This window comes from Saccostrea cucullata, unplaced genomic scaffold (genome assembly GCF_032062105.1).
Source record: "Saccostrea cucullata isolate Sc308-1 unplaced genomic scaffold, CSIRO_AGI_Scuc_v1 ctg265, whole genome shotgun sequence".
In the NCBI taxonomy this organism is placed as follows: Eukaryota; Metazoa; Mollusca; class Bivalvia; order Ostreida; family Ostreidae; genus Saccostrea; species Saccostrea cuccullata.
In genome coordinates, this window is record NW_026927443.1 from 26,168 (window position 1) to 37,013 (window position 10,846).

Here is a 10,846-nt window from a genome sequence, read left to right on the forward strand (position 1 = left end):
AATACCAGACACACGAAAATCTTTCAATCTGGAATTGAACAACAGATTCAAGGTTCTGGAAGAAAGTCTTGATGTTGTTGAAGATATTCAAGAAAGGTGGGACACGATCAAGAAAGTGTATATTGAAGCCGCCGAAAAAACTCCTACCGAACCAAAAAGAATAAAGAATGGCTAACACCTGGTACATGGGAAAAAATATGTGAAAGAAAGAACATAAAGCAGAAAATTATCAGTACCAAGTCTGCAAGATTACAAGAACAACTACTAGTATAAGCTTCCTATAAAGAAAAGGATAGAGATGTCAAACGAAGTGCCAGGAGAGATAGACAAATGTATGTTGACAGTCTGACACAAGAAGCAGAACGAGCTGCTTCACATGTAGAAATGAGCACTGTTTACAAAATAACAAAAGCTATGTGGTCGCACCACAACCCAACCTGCTCTTGTGAAAGATAAAGATGGTCACCCACTGGCAACAGAACATGAACAAGCCAACCGCTGGGTACAATATTTCCAGGAAGTACTGAATTGCCCAGAACCTGATGAACCAGCAAGTCCTTACCCTGCAGTTGAAGACTTAACTAAGAAATAAACTTAGAACCACAAACCCTCGAAGAAGTCCAAAACTGTATTAAAGCATTAAAGAATGGTAAATCCCCAGACAATGACTGCATACATGTTGAAATCAGATATTGCAACATCATAAAAAAAGATATTAGATCTATTCGTTCATATCTGGGAAAATGATACAATATCACATGACTGGAGTAAAGGACTCATTGTAAAGCTGCCAAAAAAGGGAGATCTCCAAATTTGTGACAACTGGAAAGGCATAACACTGCTCTCAGTCCCCAGCAAGGTGTTTTGTAAAATGCTGCTATACAGAATAGACAAAGTGATTGAAAAGAAACTGCAAGAGGAACAAGCTGGATTTAGAAGAGGAAGAGGGTGTATAGACCAAATTTTTGCCATTTGTAACAATACAGAATAGTGTATAGAATGGCAAATGCCACTGTATATCAATTTCATTGATTTTAAGAAAGCTTTTGACAGTGTGCACAGGGAAACGCTTTGGAAAATAGTAAGATCATATGGAATACCAGCAAAGATCTGCAACATCATGAAAACATTCTACTCAAACTTCGAGTGTAGTGTCATCCTGGAAAATGGAATATCAGACTCCTTCAGTGTAAAATCTGGAGTACGGCAAGGATGCATACTATCACCAATTCTCTTCCTTATTGTCATTGACAACACCACACAAGACAAAAGAGGGGAATCCAATGGACAATGTTCAGTCACCTAGAAGACCTGGACTTTGCAGACGATCTGGCAGAAGTATCAGGAAACATCATCCCCCTACAAGAAAAAACTGATTATTTAGACTCCTTTGCCAAACAAACTGGGCTTAACATCAATGCTAAAAAGACCAAGGTCATGACAATCAATGCACCAGTAGAATCTGTCACATTAAATGGAGAGGCACTTGAGGAAGTTGAGGACTTCACTTACCTTGGCAGTGTCCTAAGTAAGGACAACGGCACTGGTGAATACATAAAATCACGTCTCAGTAAATCACGGACAGCATTTGCCCAACTTCAGCCCATCTGGAAGTCAAACAACTACAGTCTGAGGAAGTCCAACAACTACAGTCTGAGAACCAAACTCCAACTTTACAACAGCAATGTCAAATCAGTTCTCCTGTATGGGTCTGAATGCTGGCATGTTGTTGACAGCGACATGAGAAAAGTAGAGGCATTCCAAAACAACTGTCTTCGAAAAATCCACCGTATCTTCTGGCCAAACAAGATCTCAAACAGATACCTGCATAAGGAAAGCAAACGCAGGAGTATAACAACAGAAATCAAGCAAAGAAGAATGAGATGGCTGGGACACGTGATGAGAATGCATCAGAGCAGGATACCCAAAACAGCCTTACACTGGACACCATCTGGAAAGAGGAAGCAAGGTAGACCACGAACAACATGTAGAAGAACCATAACATCAGAGTTAGAGGAAATGGGCTACTCTTGGGGGCAGGCACGGTATGTGGCAAAGAATAGAGGAAGATGGAGGCAGGTTGTTGAAGCCTTAGTTATGTCCCATCGGGGACGAAGAGGATAAGTAAGTAAGTTCATTGCAATCACTGTTAATGGTAATCTAACAACCAAGCTCTATGATAAACGTGATGACTAACTTTTCAATTATCAACTTTCCTTACATACGCAATATAACTTTGTCACCTGCATGTTCTACGTATATGATCAATTTCTAAAACGAGGTAAATTATGAAAAACGAGTTTATGAAACAAGAATATCAGCTGTCTAGTTTAAAGTACTAGTAGTTCTACTGTCGATACGATGACCTTGTCAGCAAGTACAATCTATCATTCAGTCAAAAGCTGACTGACGTTTTTCATAATTGTTATGCCCATTATTTACAGACTGAATATTGTGACATGAAGCACACGGTGGGTGTGACCGGTAGGCAGGGGATGTTCACTTCCCCCATGATACCTGAGCCCACCTCTGATGTTTTGGAGGTCCATGTTTGCTCTGCTCCTATTTTGTATTGTTTTATGGACTTTCGAGCTCGAGTACTGTTTGTTATCTCCACATATTTCATTTTAAGAAAAAAAGAAATTTGAACTTTTATTCATGAAAGAGAAAGAAATGGAAATGAGTCCCTCCTTTAGTTTAAACATTTAGTAAAAATAGGTTAAAACAATATTATAAGCTATAAAGATTATTGATGTTTAAATTGAAATGAAAATAGGTACATTATATATGACAACGAAATAAACACAAAAATATACATTTAAAGATGAGCTTTCTTTTGCAAAAAATCTGTGTGAGGATGTGCTATATTTTTTTCAGAAAAAGGTCCAAATTTTGGATTCATCATAACTATAATGAGGTATATAGGGATAATGGGAGCCTAAGAAATATTAACTAAGATTATGTAGAAAAGGAGGTTCTTATAATATTTGAGACATCGTCCTCGTAAAAAAGGGAGAGTAAGAACTGATCAATCCTTTTGTACAAAACATACCTGAAAAAACTGTTCTTATAATATTTAAATACTAGGGATTTATGGGCCATATCATTCTCCCCGAGTCCAACTGTTCTACATCGGTAGGAGAATGATGTGGTCCATGGTTCCCTAATTTTTGAATATATGCCCTTGGGTAAGGGTTTGGCTGAAATCATACACTAGTATCATACAAAATGCATGTACAGGGAAACTAGAAATATGTCATAAGGTTAAACTTCAAGGTCAAAAGGTCAAACTGGGCGGTACCCCAAGAAAAGTCTCGTCACAAGAAATACACCTGTAAAATATGAAAGCCATATAGTACCACCTACTCAAGAATTTTGGATAATTTTTAAGTTTTCTAGTTGTAATGTTAGTTGTGTGGAATTTTTAGTTACCATCTCACATTTCATCAAAATAAAATTAACAAATCGAAAAAAAAAATCATAAAGTCCACTTCCATACCAATTTTCAATGGAAATTAGACCAAAGGGGCAGAAAAACTTCTTTTCACAGTTATGCCCCCCTTTCCTCATAATATTAAAATAAATTCACAATTACACATTTCCAAACATTCATTTATACATACTCATACTGAAACGAGGTATGGTTGATCGGGAAGATGGTACTTGTACTAAAGCTTTTAAATACCTTAGGTGGCGTGAAGTACATGTACTTACAAGTTGTCCACTGTATTTCATAGCTATACAATTACATGCATCACTCTATAATGACACAGTATTCAAAGCAAACTGTAGAATGGTTGGAAAAGAAAAAGTTTCATTTGTATTTATCATAAGTATGTGCTTTTATTTGTTTACGTTTTCCTTTTTACTCAACAATCACTTAACTTCTGAAACAACCTCATGGTTATAGCTTCGAAAAAGGTCGTGATATATTTTTTAAATATATAATTCAAACGATTTGTAAAACTAAAATAAGAGAAATATATTTAATATAAAAATTATTTTTCTTTTCTTTGAAAATGCATTATGTATCAAATAGGGATAGCTCTTTGTTTGATAATAAATATCGGAAACGCTGGTACCTAACTCTGCGGAGTGAAGTAAAAGATATTTAAATGTATTTAAAATTCAACAATGAAATGAAATCTATTTCTATGCTCAATGATCATTCAAGCGAAATCATATTGAGATGCTATTGAAGGAAACGTCATTTTATTTAAAGCCGTGTATATAATTCAATCAGAGACATAAAACAGCGTTTCCTATAGCGATGTCACAAAACAGATTTGTATACAAGCAAAAGAAATAAAGAAAGAAATTGTCAATAGATTAGCACTGCAGAATCGATCTGACGGAAATTAAGGACAAGAATTCAAGATGGCAAAGACCGGACGCGGGGAAATAAAGATCAATGAGAGGTTTCTGACTTGTGGATTATGTAATCAGTGGTTTACCCAACCCCGGACCTTACCATGCTTACATTCCTACTGCGAGAGTTGTCTTTACAAAAACATTAATGACTACATTGCCAAAGCCAGTGTCAAAAAAGGAGGACAGACAGCCAATCCAACAGAATATATATGTCCAACGTGTAGTAAAGCTATCGACGTGTCCAAGTTCTCGTCACAGCCCGCCAAAAACTGGACGACAAAATTCCCGCTGAACACATTCCTCCTGGATCTCCTAGACGTCGAACTTCTGAAGAGAGGCGAGAAAACCTGCGGTCCCTGCACGCGCAACGGAGACAAGTCCGAAGTGGTTTCTTGGTGCAAGGAGTGTCGAGATGGGCTTTGCAAAAACTGCGCAAAAGTCCATCATGGAATGCGTGTCTCAATGGAGCACACTGTCCTAAGTAAGGAAGAGTTTATGAAGCACATTTCTTTACTTCAAGAGCAGCAAGAATTTTGTCAGAAACACCTTGGTAAGACCCTCGATATGTACTGCATGGTGGACAAAGAGCTGTGCTGTCCTAACTGTGTGGCCGAGGAACACCGGCGCTGTGACCGAGTGGTATCCGTCATGGACGCGGTAAAACAGAGTCGTCTGGATAAAACGCCAGAATTCCTCAAAAAGAATCTAGACGAATACAACGATCATATAGAGAAAATCATTGCTGCCAGAACTAACAAACTGTTGAGTCTTGACGAGCAAAAATCGAAACTGATAGAAGAGTTTGCTCAAATTCGCATTAATGTCATAAATATTTTGGACAAACTGGAGAAAGCCATAAAGAAAGAGCTGAGTGATATGCATGCCGTGGAGACCAAGACAATGGAGAAAGAGATTCACAAGTCCAAGAAGATCCAGACAGCCGTGACAAACGCACATGACTTGTTGAACGTCACCGAAAATCATGGTTCAGATTCTAAACTGATTAAAACTATAGAAGAGGTGAAACGGGAGTGTCTCTGGTATGAAGAGGAGATGGGGAGACTGCGAGGAAAAATCCAAGATTGTGAGTACGTATTCGAAATTGACGATCATATTGAAACACTGCTGAATAAAGTTAAGAAGTATGGAGAATTGAATGCACGACATTCGCCATCCAAACTACAGCCATTTCCAAATACCGTGACCATTGAAAAGTCTATAGAACAAGGAAAGCAATTCAAGTCCACACTATCACTCAAGGGACGAAACGCCGAACTCGTTAAATCGTTTGACGCCAAAATGGAGGACGACATTAAAGAGTGTTGGTACACAGGAGCAGCCTTTCTCAGCGATGGCAGGTTTGCGCTTGTAGATCGCTCCAACCGGAAACTGAAGCTCTTCAGTAAGACGTACCGGCTTTTGAACAGCATATTCTTCACAACAAAACCCTGGGACGTGACTGTTGTCGGCGAAAACGAGATTGCCGTCACACTTCCGGAGGAGCATGGCATTCAGCTGCTGTCAATCGGGGACTCCATCAAGATGTCCGACTACTTTACAACAGAAGAGGCTTGTTTTGGTATCAAGCATGTTCGTGGAAAGTTCTTTGCACTTTGCTATGACGGAAAACCTCCAGCATTAAAGGTGATTTCTTCAGACGGGCGTGAGCTGGCCGCCATTGGCGTGGACGATGATGGAAGTCCGTTATTTTCGCGCCCAATCTACGTGACGTCAAATAACGCTGGTACGGTGATTTACGTGTCGGACGAGCGCCGAGGGTGTATTACGTGTTTGACGGAGACCTCTGAACATTGCTACACCTACTCCACAATCGATCTTAGTCATGTGGCAGGCATCACTTTAGACCGTGAAGGCAATCTCTACGTTTGTAGAAACCATGCTAAAAGTGTGCAAGTGGTGTCTCCAGAGGGAGACCGATTGAGAACCATTATATCACGTGAAGAAGTGTCCTACCCACGCGCGGTAGCATATGATGACAAAGAAGACCGTCTGCTTATCACTCAGGGAGACAAAAGCGTTGTGAAAATATTTCAATTTGAGTAGTCAGCTAAACTGTAAAATATACCTCCTTATGATCAAGTTATGACATAACTGATCACTTCCGAAAAATGTATAGCGTTACGGATATCTGAATTTACTACTGTTTGAATTACTTATATTATACTTTCATGTAAATTACTTGAATCTGATTCGTCGAGAAACATTTGATAAAAAACACTACTACCCGCTGAATAATGAAGCCACGCCCTCCTGCGTAGCAACAGTCAACATTGCTTGACGACGGGTGGTATTACAAAAAATAGCGACTGCGCGGAATTTATGCGCGCACGGTTCATTGCAATATGTATTTGTATAAAACATTCAGTATAATATAATAAATATTGCATGTAGTTGAGTGTAACATTGAAAATTTTCACCCCAAGAAAACCATTGTCAACCGAGGCGTAGCTACATGCAATATTTATATAATACTTTATTGTTTTTGTGAATGTTCGATGCTTTCAAACATTCTAAACTTTGACCTCTTTTCGTTTATGGATATACTTGTACAGTAAACACAAGTATTCAACTAAAAAAGCAAATTATCAAATTGAATGCATCTTTATTTGTTTAACTTGAAAATCTAGCATCTTTGGAAATATATGAGCTGTATTAATACATTAGCAGTACATGTAGAGGGTTTAATTGTGTAGGTTTGTAAATTAGGCCATTCCATTTTTTTTAGTTTAGCATCCTCACTTAATTCAAAAGCCCATCTTTGTATAAGAAAAAAAAACAAAGGGAAAAACGCATTTTAAGCACAATTTTATAGGATTTCTTGGTATAAACCAGGTCTAAAAGAAATTGGTTCACAACTTTAAAAAAATAGAGATGCTGATCACACGAGAACTAATTGTGTTTCAAAGACTTGTTTTTGTTGATTTAAACTTGTTTGTTTTGAATTTTATATCTCAAAACCAATCCATCCGCAGATGTTTAACACAGAAAAAACATGGAATGACCTTGGCCCTTGTGTATTACTGTACCTTGGCTACAGAGTGTCATTTAATATTTTACATATGAATTTTACGTACATTGTAATTTGTATGGTATTTAGTAAACACAATACGTAAGATAAGATTTAGAGACTTCAAATTTATAAAGGTAGTTAAGGTACTGAACTTAACCAGGTGCCAAAAAAACATTTTGCATATTAAAGTTGATTGACTGTGTAAACATCTCTATTGAATAAACTGTAATATTGATTTCAATCTGGATAAGTGATTTCTAATCAAATGCTTCATCAAACATTGTAGAGTACTTGTATTGTCTTCAATTTTAGTTCATGAAATAAACTTTATAAAATAACAAGTTCAACAGATTTGTTGAAATTTTTCATACATTTATTGACTTTTGAAGCCTAGAAAGGGTTACAGAGAGATAATGGCACACTGCACAAACTTTAAAAGCCGTGCACAAAAAATATAATCTATTTAGACAATAATTCAAATCTTACATAAAATACAGCAACCTTGGTTTGCAATAGAGAGATAGTGCAATCTAAAGTTTATAATAAAATAAATTTTATGTTAACATTCATGTTTTTTTCAATCCCTAGAATGCTAATACACCTTTACAATGATGAACATGCACAAAAAGGGGTTGTCTTCTGCTGATGTTTTACATAAGATCTATTTAGGTTTAGTTCCTACAACTTCATCAATCCACTTCAAGTATGGCTCATTTCCATTATCAATCTAAATATAATATCAAAAAATAAATCTGTTCGGAAAATTTCATTTACATTTAAGCTTCTTGCTTGTAATTCAGGAATCTAACCCTATAGATAAATTACTGTAGATCGACACATTATTTTTGCGAGATTGTCATTTACTCTTTATCAGTGAGACATAATTTTCATGAATATTGTTGTTACTTCTCAATGAAATCTTAAGATATACTATTATGCATGAGAATGAAAGCTTAATTACGCGAAAATAAAATTCTCGTGAATAAAAAGTGATTTACAGTACATGTATTGACTGTCATCTGAAATGTACATTACCTTAAAACTAATTACTTCAGCAACATCATATGGATGATTCTCCCTGAAAAGAAAAAAACAAAATAAATATGATCATTAGTTTCTTGAAAACTGGAGATGAAATGCTGTCTTTGATTATTTTTGTGTGGGTATTGACATCTATAGCTGTTGCAGATAAAATCACACATTTCATCGTTTATATTCATTTTTATATAGAATCATAAAAAATCATAATATTATTAATTATACGATAAGATACAGGGTACAATATTCTTAGTGGTGTAAATATTTGACAATTATCTGATTCAAAGGCAATAAAATACATGAAACTGTTAAAGGTATTCAAGATGCTGTATTGGCATATAATTGGTTAATATCCATGCAGGAAATGTGAAAATATTCAAAAGATCTGCACTGACAGCATGCACATAGACATCAAAAGCTTTCTATTTCAGGCTTACCTAACATATTTGATCACATCATCCACTTTACTAGTTGCTGTTTTAATTTTCTGCATGAAAACCAAAAAATGTCATTAAACAAATAAGTGGGGGGAAAAGAAAATGAGCAATATGTTTTGATTTAAAAAGTTGATTCATTTCAAGATAAACATTGTCAAGAGAAAGGAACATACCAACAACAACTCTGGGTCTTCATTGATCTTGCCCTCCCATTCATAACTGGAACAAAATGCAAATAGACTCATTTGTATTTATTTATTTCTTGTTGTGCCCACTTTAAATAAAATTTACTTACTTACTTACTTATTCATCTGAATTAGAATTAGAGAGAACATATGATATAACTATTAATTCATAGATTTTTTTTCCCAAAGAATGCTTACACAGATATCAAGCCGGGGATGATGTTAACACATGCTGCATGCTTCTCCTTGACCAAACCACTGTTGATGAAAATATAATACAGTTTCAACAAATATTTATATATTTTCATTCATTATATTTATGTACTTTGCTTAGTCAGCTTAGTGTATTTATTTCTGGTTAACAAAATCGGGTATAGAGAAAGTGGATACAGACATACGCTGCCAATTTCTTTGCTGTTTCCAATTTGTCAATTGTAACAAAAGCCACGGAATAGCTCCCCGATTGACTCATAGTCGTGAAAGTTCGCCGCAATAATCCGAGGAAAGAAGGCATACACACGCCAAGAACAATCTATAATTGTCAAAAAAAAATAAAATAGGACCTACAATAAATATAAAAGTTAACTGTCGTAATTTTTATTAACTCAATACTTTAAGAGCTCTTGAAACAATGCTGTGTAGAAACCGAAAGTACAAATTTCCTCACGTGGATTTTCAACATTCTACATGTTCTATCAATTTGATTTATATTTACAGGGGTAAAATACAAATTTTAATAATTACTCTTTAGATTTCTTTCTCGTTATTCAATGAAACAGCTTCAAATTTATATTACCAGAAAAATGGATAAAACTGCACACCGCCTTGTAATCTCCAGCTTCGTTTATCTGCTTACAGCTGTGACAGATTTCATCGTCACGGAAAGCGTTTAATCGACCCAGAACTCGTCCAGGTAAATCTTTCTTGATAAAAATCAAGCAGCGGTTTATCATGTCATTTTTCCTAGATTTTAGATTTATCTGTATCATATATGTCCATGGACATAGCATTGTATAAACAAATTTCAAAATACTAAAAATCTAAAACACTTGAAAATCGAGATCGTTTTACTTTTAGCTCACCTGGTAAACGATTAGCGACCTACTTCCATATTTATCTCACGTGAGCGAAAGGAAGTGTTCTCACGATAAATCAAAGAGTGCCCAATTCCCGTTTGTTAGTTCTTGAGAATATTGTTTAAAACGAGTCGCGAGTCATTTGTTTAACGTTTGAGCGGTATATTATTTCATCAATGCAGTCAACTCAAGTGCACGCGCCTAACAAAAGTTGCGGTCTATAAAGGCCTAATTAGTGTACATCGCCCACCTTTACACTTTATGTTCTTAGCCTTTTTAATTCTAGTCAAAGCTACGTACGTTGATGAACCAATTGATGCAACCTATGCAGTGAGGCTTATTCAGCCAGTGTCTAAACTATTTTTTGAAATATTTTATTATTTATTAATATTTATTATTCATTATTTTTAAAATATTTTAATGTTCCAGAAGTTCACTCCGAAACATGGCCGAAGCAAAATAATTCTTGAATTCTCTACCATTTTAGAACAAATCTGCATAAAATATATGCCCTAGTTATTTGGAATCGAGGGCATACCGTTTTTGCTCTGTCCATCCGTACTTACCTAAAATTACTTATGTATCGGCAAAATTACGGGGGGGGGGGGGGGGCACGGCCCTCCATACCTGTTTTCTAGACCATGCAAACGGATATTCCTTGTTATAAAACCTTTCCATTGGGTACCAACAGTTTGACCTTTTCCCCTT

General features: G+C 36.0%; 2 protein-coding genes across 2 annotated transcripts; one reads left to right on the forward strand and one right to left on the reverse strand.

The window, feature by feature from the left end:
• Positions 1 to 3,998: 3,998 nt before the first annotated feature.
• On the forward strand, positions 3,999 to 6,856 carry LOC134274502 (tripartite motif-containing protein 2-like). Its single transcript, XM_062756785.1, has one exon. The coding sequence runs from the start codon at positions 4,378 to 4,380 to the stop codon at positions 6,433 to 6,435; it is 2,058 nt and encodes a 685-aa protein (XP_062612769.1). The 5' UTR covers positions 3,999 to 4,377; the 3' UTR covers positions 6,436 to 6,856.
• Positions 6,857 to 7,753: 897 nt separating this feature from the next.
• On the reverse strand, positions 7,754 to 9,983 carry LOC134274492 (protein CutA homolog). The gene is made up of 7 exons (XM_062756773.1): positions 9,859 to 9,983; positions 9,461 to 9,594; positions 9,261 to 9,320; positions 9,051 to 9,096; positions 8,878 to 8,927; positions 8,438 to 8,480; positions 7,754 to 8,129 (listed from the first exon to the last, which is right to left on the reverse strand). The coding sequence occupies exons 2-7, from the start codon at positions 9,574 to 9,576 to the stop codon at positions 8,064 to 8,066; spliced, it is 381 nt and encodes a 126-aa protein (XP_062612757.1). The 5' UTR covers positions 9,577 to 9,594; positions 9,859 to 9,983; the 3' UTR covers positions 7,754 to 8,063.
• Positions 9,984 to 10,846: the final 863 nt, after the last annotated feature.